This window comes from Condylura cristata, unplaced genomic scaffold, assembly GCF_000260355.1.
Source record: "Condylura cristata isolate star-nosed mole 26May11 unplaced genomic scaffold, ConCri1.0 scaffold00002, whole genome shotgun sequence".
NCBI lineage: Eukaryota > Metazoa > Chordata > Mammalia > Eulipotyphla > Talpidae > Condylura > Condylura cristata.
The window spans coordinates 87567034-87577261 of record NW_004567103.1 but is presented as its reverse complement, the minus strand read 5'-3'; the positions used below and the strand labels follow the sequence as shown (position 1 = coordinate 87577261).

At 39.2% G+C, this 10228-nt stretch overlaps 1 protein-coding gene across 2 annotated transcripts in view; it reads left to right on the top strand.

The window, feature by feature from the left end:
• The window catches only part of FAM168B (family with sequence similarity 168, member B), a 40256-nt gene that overhangs the window by 3946 nt on the left and 26082 nt on the right, over nt 1–10228 (top strand). For both annotated transcript variants that reach the window (XM_012726790.1, XM_004674740.2), the window contains exon 2: nt 4709–4789. In XM_012726790.1, coding sequence (XP_012582244.1) covers nt 4720–4789 — 70 coding nt within the window. In that variant the 5' untranslated portion in view covers nt 4709–4719. The remainder of the gene's footprint in view (nt 1–4708; nt 4790–10228) is intronic.

Here is a 10228-nt window from a genome sequence, read left to right as displayed (position 1 = left end):
GCAGCAGGCGGCTCAGGAGAGGTTTGTCATGCCATGTGGGTCACCTCCCTGGCCAAGGACCAAACTCATGCTTCAGTGGCTATGGATAGCTTCATAGTGCTCCATTTTAACCCATTGTGGCACCAGAGAGGGCCCTGTATAGGTTATGTTTTGAAATTAGAGAAAGTAGTATAATATAGTAGGATTTTCAAATTGAGGAATTTTTTGCTGTCATCCTTTTTTTTAAGAGACAAATCTGATGTATATTCTGATCAAGAGTCAGTTTACTCATAGGAATTCTGATAACTGAGCCTTTTCCAAATAGGAAACTTTAAAAAAAAAAAAAAAAGATACTGTGAATAATCAGTCCAGCCTTGGAACTGGGGTCCTTTAACCACATCAAACAGACTGGGAAATTGGTGGTTTCTGGCTGGCCGTGGCATTAGAATCCCAGGCAAAGTGATGATAGGGTTTTTCTTTCTTGTTATGCAAATTTTAAGAGTATAACAATACAATAAACAGCTGTATACTTAGCATCTTGATGTAATAACTATTATTTTCCCTTTTTATACAAGTTTGGTTTACAGGTGTGTCATTTTTATTCTTTTGTGCTTTAGCGTACATTTCTAAAAATTGAAAAGCTTTACATAACCAAGGTACTGTTGTCACACTTAATATAATTAATAGTATTTTAATGCCATCTCAGCTGACCCATCTTCAGTTGTATTCCAAAATCTTTAAAACTTTTTTAATGGTTTATTCAGACTAAAACAGGGCCCAACAGAGATCTCTATCTCTGCATCTGTTGTATTTCTCCTCACTCTTACACCTCTTTTAGTAAAGAAACTGGTTCATCTGTCCTCAGTAATTTTTGACTTTGTCTCATTACCTTATGCTGGTTAGCATATTTCTCAGTCTCTCTTCTCTCTCTTTTTTTTATTGCTGTAAACAAAGTTTAAATGTTAATATTTTAGCACTGTACCTTAAGGGATGCAGAGAAATTCTATTTCTATCACATGAGTATGCACATAATGTTAAGTAGTTTGACAGTTAGTGTCATTGATCTATGTTTCAGCAGTTCTGAATTAGATTTTCAAATTGCAAATAATGTTGGATAGTTCTTTCCTTGAAGAACATTCAGAAGCTATTTATGTTCTCTTGGTGCCAAGCCCCTAGTGATGCGGGGGCCAGGATTGAATAAAGTATTTTCCCTGCTCTTGAGGCTTGGGAATTGTTCATCACTTGAACAAATAGCTTAAGAGTCCTTTGACTTTGTCATTTGTACTACCAATGTAAGTCCTTTTGTCTACCTGGAGAGGGGCTACAGCGTTTTCTTCTGTTTAGTCAGCATAATTTCTTACCTATAATTTAAAATTCATTGAAACTTAGTCACTGTAGGAGATATTATTAGCCTTAGGGGAAATAAAAGTGTTTTCAGGAAATGTAGCTTCTGAGAATTTTGGAACTTTGCTGTTTATTTTTTACATAGAACTGGGGTGTAGGCCAGAGCTGCAGGGGTTGAGAGGATTAACCAGAGACAGTGGGTGCACAACAGGCAAATTTACTGAAGTGCACTGCTAAGGGGAGCAGCTGACAAGACTGGAGAGTTTTTCTGTGCCTTGTGGATTAGCTGCTTGATAGGGGGATGGAACTCAGGCCATAGAGTGATAGCGTTAACACCCAGGGAGGCCACTTATGGAATTTAGAATCTAGTACAATTTTATACATTTTAGTGGCAAATGTAAACAGAATGGTATTACTGGTTTAGACTATAATAAGATCATTATAGAATGGGAATCTTGTGTTAGTGCTTCATTTGAATTACTCATATTTTTTATTTATGCAGATTGCTGTCAGAAATGTGTGTACAAGTTTTTGTTTGAATGTATGTTGTTCTTTTGGGTGAAAATTACTGGGTCATATGGTATCTTTTGTCTAACTGCTATGCTCAGACCAAACATTTAAATTTAAGGGTTTTCCACATGAGTCTAACCTACATGTAGTCTAAGTGCCAATTTTTCAATATTCCTAAAATAAATCTTACATTGTTTTAATTTCTGTGGCTTTTGGGATCCTGCCTGTTAAATTCAAGGTTTTAAGGAAATAACCACTTATGTACTGAAGTTTTTCCTGATCCTGCCTCCTGTCCGATTGAATCTTTGCTCTCCTTGCTCAGCCTCAGAACCATTTTTTCCACTTTCTGGCTGTTAACACGTTGTCACCATTATTCATGTCTTTTGTCTCATAGTCATCACCTATCTGTGACAATTTCATTAACATTAAAGTTAAACTAAAATTCAGTTCCTTAGTTGTGCTCCCCAGATTTCTTTTTTTTTTTTTAATTTTATTTTTGTATAGAATAACTGGGGTGCAAGCCAGAAGTGTGGGGGTCTGGGCAGTGAAAGGATTCGCCAGAGACAGAGTGAGGAGCAGAACAGGCAGGTCTACTGAAATATACTGCTGAGGGGAGCAGTGGGCAAGACAGGAGAGGTCTGCAGCACGTTAGTGGGTTATAAGGATGCTCCCGTGGCTAGGGATCCAAGGCAGGCAGGCTAACAGGTGGGCCTTCTGGTGGTAGTACTGAGACTTAACCTGTAGGCCACCAAGGAGGCTCCTCTGCTCTCCACATTTCAAATGTTCAGTAACCATTAGTTGGTTACTGTATGCAGACGGAGTAGACGTACATTTCCATTTTCACAGGAAGTTTTAGTGGGCAGCACTTTTCTAGATTGAAAACTGAGAGCATGGACTGTGCTTTATTTTCTCTGTGGCCTTTCTATAGTGTTTTACTTATCTTATGTCAATTAAGAATGTAAAATTTGGGCCCTTCCCGCAGAGGGTTAAAGCGCAATACTGTGAAGCTTGCCTCAGCTGCTTCTGCTCCAGTTGGATCCCCAACCACCAAGGAGGTGACCCACATGGCACAGCAGACCTCTCCTGACTTGCTTGCTGCTCCCCTCAGCAGTATACTTTGTTGATCTGCCTGTTCTACCCCCCCCCACCCCCTCTGCTTCAGGTGAATCGTTTCACTGCTCCTGCACCTCTGGCCTGTACCCCAGTTCTTATATGCGTAAATAAATAAACCTTAAAAAATAGAGAGAAAGTAAAATTAGATCTTGATGGAGAATAGAGAAGTAGAGGTTTGGGATGTGTTACCTTCTCCAGAGATGGTTGTTGAACCTGAGAAGCAGTGAGATGTGTCCACACAATTGTGTGTGTACACAATTCCTACGTTGTAGATCTGCCAAGAGTGGGTTCAGAATGTGGGAGAATAGGACTGGGTAGTGCCAATTTGTTTATACTTAAATGCGGGATAAGACACATAGTTGGTTATCCTATTTGCTTCCTACTTTTCTCTCTGGCTTCTTCTGTAGACCTGAACTGAGATATCCAATGTGGTAATTCCTAGCTACAGATGACTGTTTAAATAGGAGTTAACTAAAACTAAAATATCAGGTACTACATACCAGCGTTTTTCAGGTGCTTAGTGGTTACGTTTAGTTCATGACTGAGTATATTGGATGACATGGAAAAAGAATATCTTTATTGTGGAAAGTCTGTCAGGACCAATAGACACATCTATCTTAGTTGTAGTTGTGAATGTGGCAAATTCGGTATTTGCCTTTTGGTTTAGAAGTTAAAAAAATTCTTACTTTATTTCCCCGGGCCTTGTTTTCCCCAGTTTATTTCTAATTAAGACTAGAATGTGTTACAAAGGCAATGGATGTGATTGAGTATGTTTATGAAGTGGTTCTTTTTTGTATGTTTTATCAAGTCAGCAAATAGTCACACCTATTTTGTGCAGTCATCTGTGCTGGAGGTAGTAAATAGGGCCACATTTCCTGGTCCTACCTTCCTGGGCGATATTCTAATTGGGGCAGTGATGGAGAATCCAGACACTAAGTAAATGTACATCTTGTTTATTTTTATTGTAAAAATAGATTTCATTCTTTAGAACAGCTTTAGAGCACAGTGGGGAAAACGCAGAGTTCTTCAGTGAGTAATGAATAGCTTTAATTAGACTCATACATTGGGTGATAAAATTCATAGAAGCTTGTTGGAGATACCAGGAATCTCATTGCTATTGGGGGAGGGGCAGAATCATAGGTGTGCAAGTTCTTGAACATTGCAGGAAGAAAAGAATTATGAATGATAGCGTTCTGATGGTGTTAATGGAGTTGCTGGATGGTAGCTAATTTGCCTTTTTAAGAATATATATGTATATAAGAAATAGAGAAAAATGTAAAAACACACTAAATGCACCACATCTAATGATAAACATTGTTCATATTTTTAATTTCAACCAGATCTTATTGTTGAGTGGCACATTCCTATATGTGGATGAAAATTTGGGTTTGCACTATATAGTATAGTAATATACTTTAAAAAAATGTAATGTCAGTTGTGTTTTTAAGCACTTTATAAAACGACTGCTGGATATTTCTGCTATGCATAGATCAGATTTACTTAACTATTCTCTGTTATAAGACTATTTAGACTGTTTAAAAACCACTTTTTTGTTTTGAAAAAGCAAGGACATAGAGAGCTTTTGATGGACTGAAGAGAATCAAAAAGTTTAGAGCCCCATTGTGACTTTTGGCATTCCTTATCTGTCCTCTCTTGGTGGCAGCATGAAACATCTTGTTTTATAGTAAACTTAATGTATGCGTTTTTGAGATTAATGCTGAAAGGAAAGGACTTGACTAAATCACTTTTTCTCCCTTTTTAGTTCGTGAAATCATGAATCCTGTCTATAGCCCTGGTTCTTCTGGGGTTCCCTATGCAAATGCCAAAGGAATTGGTTATCCAGGTAAGCAGTTTTTTTTTTTTTTTTAAATCATCATTGGAACTTTTGAACACTTGGTGAATTCTCATGTCACAATGAATGATTTCAGTTGACAACACCAGCTCAAATGGCTTAGACAAATGTATTGGCTTATGGAACTTTGGTCAAAACTTGATCTGGTGGCTTTAACAATTGGGACTAGGATCTGTATTTCTCTCCACCCTGGCCCAAGCCTTCATTAACTCAGTTTTTGATCTTCATCTTCCCCATTCTGTGGTCCATCTGTGGTGGTTAGCCCTCCCAACAGTTCCTGGCTTTATGCTCAGATCTACCCTGCAGGAAAGCCCCATTCTCTCTTCAAACCAGTCCTGGGGTTTTGTTCTGCTTGAATTCAGCTTTAGTCTCTTGAGTGAGGGAGGAGATTCTACTGATTAATTTAGTCCCCACTCTTAACTGGAGTCAGCTAATCAAACATAGGTTGTGTGGGAGGGGGTGGAGCCAAGTGATTGTCCTAATTGGTGACTTCAAACCAGGAGTAAATTACTTGGGTGTTTTTCCCCCATTTTCAGCAAATGTTTGAGTGCCTGCTGTGTGCCAGGGACTGTTAACAGTTGTTAACAAAAAAGATAAAAATCTGAGCTTGTCAAGGGAGCTTTTTTTTTTAACCTTCTAGTTAAAAGATAGCAATGGGTAGACAATTGATAGTAAACACAGAAATAAATATACACAGTCAGAATATAAGGGCAAAGGAGAAAAGGCAAATGAAAGGGAATGGAGTATTGGGAATTTAAAGATCCCCTACTAACTTCCTGGAGAAACTGACCAGAGTGTTGAAGAACAGGTCAAAACAAAAAGGAGACATAGCAGGTTATACAGGAGGAAGTCAACAAAGAGAAATTTGACTTGGTATAGAAGAGGGATCCGAAGATATTACTGATTCATGAAGTTAAATTTGTTGCTGCTAGCTGCCATGTTGTTCGGCCCTCTAGCATCTCTTAGGATCTGGAACCTGTTTAAGGGGTTATTAAACTAAATTCTCAGTAATGGTGATAAAAGGAAAGGTCAGTGTGATAGCTTTCAGCCTAGCCGTATTGGAATTCAAGGCAAAAATAAGAATCATTGATATTGATTCTATCCTTTTAAATTTTGATGACTTGTGTATTGTGTTTTTATTTAAATATTATAAGTTTTTGATTGCCTCTTCAAATTTTGTGTCTGGGGTGCAGGCTTTGCATTGTCTTCTGTAAAAATTATACATAGAGCAGTTTTCTGTACAGCTCTCCCCCAAATGGGAGAGCTGTGTAGGGAGAGTGAAGGGGCCCTCCCATGCTAGACAGAGGGATAGAGGGAAGCAGGACTTAATTCCTGGGGCTGAACTTTAAAGCAAGTTATTGCTAAGAGAATCTAAACATTCTGCAGTGTGAGAAGTTTCCAGTTGTCCTAGTGGGATAGCCAAGGGCAAGGTGAACCTTATACTTTGGAGGGCTTGGGAGACACAGATGTGGTTCCAGTTAGCTAACTGCTCCTCTCTCTACTCTTGCCAAGGGTATTCCTTGATAAATAGGCTGGAAAGGTGTTAGAGGGCTTTGTAGGAGTGAGGTGCTTAGCAGCCCTTGGCCCAATCAGGAATAGCTCCTTGGCCTTATCAGGGAGGGTAGGAGGATAAGAAAAAAGATGGTTGTTAATTACCTTCATTCTTTAGGAAAGGAGAGAGAGCCCTGTCTGTTTCTGCCCAAGAAAATGCATCCCTCTGAGGAAAGGGAATGGAAAGGAATTTACCAGTAATGTTACCATTTCATCTCAGGTTTTGATGATACAGTGGGACAGTAACCATACAAACCTGCTACTAAAAAGAAAACTGAATGAAACATTTTACAAATGGATAAGTGACTTACAAGAAGGTAATAGAAATACCTGCAGCTGAATATCAAGTAGTGTAAAATCCATTACATTTGGTCATTAAGCTGATGTTCAGTGGACATTTATTATTTCTATGTTAGCAACCTGTATGGGAATAGAAAATGAGATTATAGGCCCTTGTTCCCTTGTTTCTGGGAGCTAGCATGGGATCTGCTTGTCAATCTGATACTTTTTTTAATGACAGTTCTTTTTTTTTTTTTTTTTCTATACAGAACTGGGGTACAAGCCAGAGGTGCAGGGGCAGTGAGAGGTTTCACTAGAGACAGAGTGGGAGCAGAATAGGCAGATCTACGAAGTACACTGCTGAGGGGAGCAGTGGGCGGGTCAGGAGAGGTCTGCTACGCCATGTAGTCACTTCCAGGGTCAGGGATCCAACTCTCACTGAAGCCTGAAGCGGCTGTTGCTCACTTGCAGTGCTGTGTCACCTTCTGTGCCACCAGGGAGGGCCCCAATCTGATACTTTTAAACAACCCATACACTGTCCCCAGTAAGTAGTTTGTTGCTGCTTGAGGTCTGGGATGGTAAAATCTTCCCCAGGAATTTGTCACCAGTTAGCAGTGTTTGAGGCTTTACATTGCTATATGTCTTAAGGAGTGCATAAACTGAGAAGCTAACATAAAAAATAGTTTCCAGTCTACATTACCTTGGAACACCTGACAGCAGCAAATGGAACTGCTGTGGAGGCATATGTTCTCAATCTGGGGTGTGTGGGCTTCCCACAAAGCTCTGCCAGTTAACAATGGGGAATTATAAAATGTGATGTTATTCATCAAGAAGAGTTAACCAGTCATGACAGACTGCAGAAATGGAATATCAGGTAGAAATCACATCACACAGTTTTAGGGTAATTGAAGATGCAAAAGATTCAAAAACATAAGAGGGAAATAGTATACAGGTGGGTGGGGGGAGGGCAGAAATCGACTGGAACCTGGAAATGAAAAATAGGAAAAAGCAACATTTGAATAGAAATGAGGTTAAGTTGCAGATAAAACATTGTTACAGAAGAGAACTAGAATAAAGCTAAAGAGGGGAAAAACAGACTGGTTAAGAAGTATAGCTGTTAGACTGAGGGTTTGAGGAGAGTGAAGAGCTCCAGAGGGAATGAGTAGAAAGACTAGAAGAAAATGAGTGAAGATTTACCAGAATTGATGAAAGATAACTTGGTGGTAAGGTCTGTCTTTAAAGTGTTAAGCATTAACTAAATAGTTGAAGAATGCTAATAGAAGAGGATACTGAGTCGATATGGAAAACCAGGGAAATAGGCAGAAACCTGTAGTATTAGCATTACTTCTGATAGTCCACAGGCTGTGAATATACTAAGGTACATAAATTTTGTTAAGCAGGAATTGGCACACTTAATGTAAGGTCTGGGTTATGTGCATTTAGGGTTACTCTCTCTGTTGGAACTATCTTTCTAAAAAGCAGCCATTGAACTACCAAGTGAGAGTGTGTTCCAATAATAACCGAAGACAAATAGGCTAAATTTGTCCTGTGGGCTATAGTTTATTGATCTCCAGTCAAGAAAACTGGAATGCCTCTTAAGTTTTATTCAGTCTTAACATTCATTTAAAGGAAATTTTCTGTAACTTCAGTGTAATTTTGTATAGTTGCTAATTATTTCATCTATTTCTTTAAACCTGCCTTGCATACCTTCATACTTTTGGTATTTTTAGTCTTCCTGACTTTCCTAATACTATCAATAAGGGTTGTGCAACTTTTTTTTATTTTAAGGTTATACAGCATGAGTTAATGTGTATGCGATGTGAAATGATTGCCATGATGTGAAATGATTGCCCTGATAGAGTATCTCCAAATATCATCATATTAGAATTTCTATATAAGTTTTGGAGGAGAAGGCAGATAGCAAGTTCCTCTCATACCTGCAAGCCAACTACATACTAATTTTTCCTTTGTTATACAGAAGGTCATGGCCCTGAGGTGGAATTAAGAATGCAGACATTATTGGGAAAGATAACACTTGTGAGCATTCTAGTGGAGAGGAAGTAGATTGGGCAGAAAAACCTCAGAACTGGGTGCCAGTCTAGTGCAGGGGAGCCCTGTGTCAAGGGCTGGCAGTGAAGAGGTGGCCCTCATGAGGCAGAGATGACTCTGGAAGTTGCTGTTGCTATGCGCCTTCAGCCTGCATACATGTCATGGTAGAACAGCAGGTACTTTCTGGATTGGAGATGCAAGTGGTAGATTTCACTCTGCTTTGTTAAGTGTATTTTAGTAGTTATTTTGTATCAATTCACAGAGGTTTCCCTTGCTAATTTTTTTTTAATATTACTGCTGCACAGTCCTCTATCTTACAGGGTTTCCATAGGTTTTTTTCACCCTGTCTTTGGGTGGATATTTTTGTATCCCAGCTTATATTGCTTGTGTTTGTGGTAGCTACCATCTAGGTGGATTCCTAGAGGTTCTGGGTAAGAGTAAATGGGCATGTAATTTTTATGACAATGCCACATTCCTTCCATTGGATTTTTACTATCTTGTACCAGGAGCTTATGTGAGAGTTTTGTTTCCACACAGCCTTGCCAGCAAAGTGTGTTGTCAGCATTTGGACTTTTACCTGTCCAGTGTTAGAAATGTAGCTGTAATTAGCAATTCTGTCTCACTGATTTTTGCCTTTAAAAAAAAAAAAAAAACTTTAAAAGTTGTATATTAAGTATATTGGCACTTAATTATGTATCAGCCTCATAAAAGGATTTGAGAACACTGCCAATCTTTTGCAAGAGGGGAGCATGAGCTGTGTAATTTCTAGCTTTCTAGTCTCTCTATGCCAGAGTGAGTAGATTGATGTTGGACACAATTCATGGTACCTGCTGTAGGAGACACTTTAGGAAGACATTGGTGTGGCCAAGAAGATTGATAGGAATGGTAAGGAACAGTGTTTTTCAGTCTGGTTGATTGGAACCCTGCAGGTTAGAACTATCTGGAGGGATTAGGAAACAAAACATGTTTGTGTACACCCAAGACCAGTTAAAGCTTATGTTTGTGGGAATCCTGGGTAGAAAGCCATTCAAGGGTTCCCTGGGCAGGGCGCAGGGAGTGTTGTGAGCCATGGTGGAAAGTAATGGACTAGAGTGAATGAGTTAGGGTGGTGTGATATGAACAGGGTTTGACTGCTTGGACAGAGGAGCAGAGGGTGGCCTGCCTTTGGTAGTTATGTGTGTGAAGACCCTGCTCAGTATTTTGTTTCAGCTTAGAGCATGTTAGCTCATTGTCAGAAGGTGCTTAGCATGGGAAGGACCAAGGAAGCATAATATATGTGATTCCATAGCCCTTACATAAGTAAACCTGTACACAGGTCCCCAGGTTTCCCCCTGAGAATGTATTGGTAGAGTTAATGGGAAGACATGAGATGTACATTTTGGGGAGAATTTTTGCAAGAAGCTTCTAGGATACAATATAAATCAGTGATGTTTCATAATTTTTTTTTAAAGAACGAAACTTTTTTTTTAAAGATTTATTTATTTGTGCATACAGAACTGGGGTACAGGCCAGAGGCTCAGGGGCAGCGAGAGGCTTCACCAGAGACAGAGT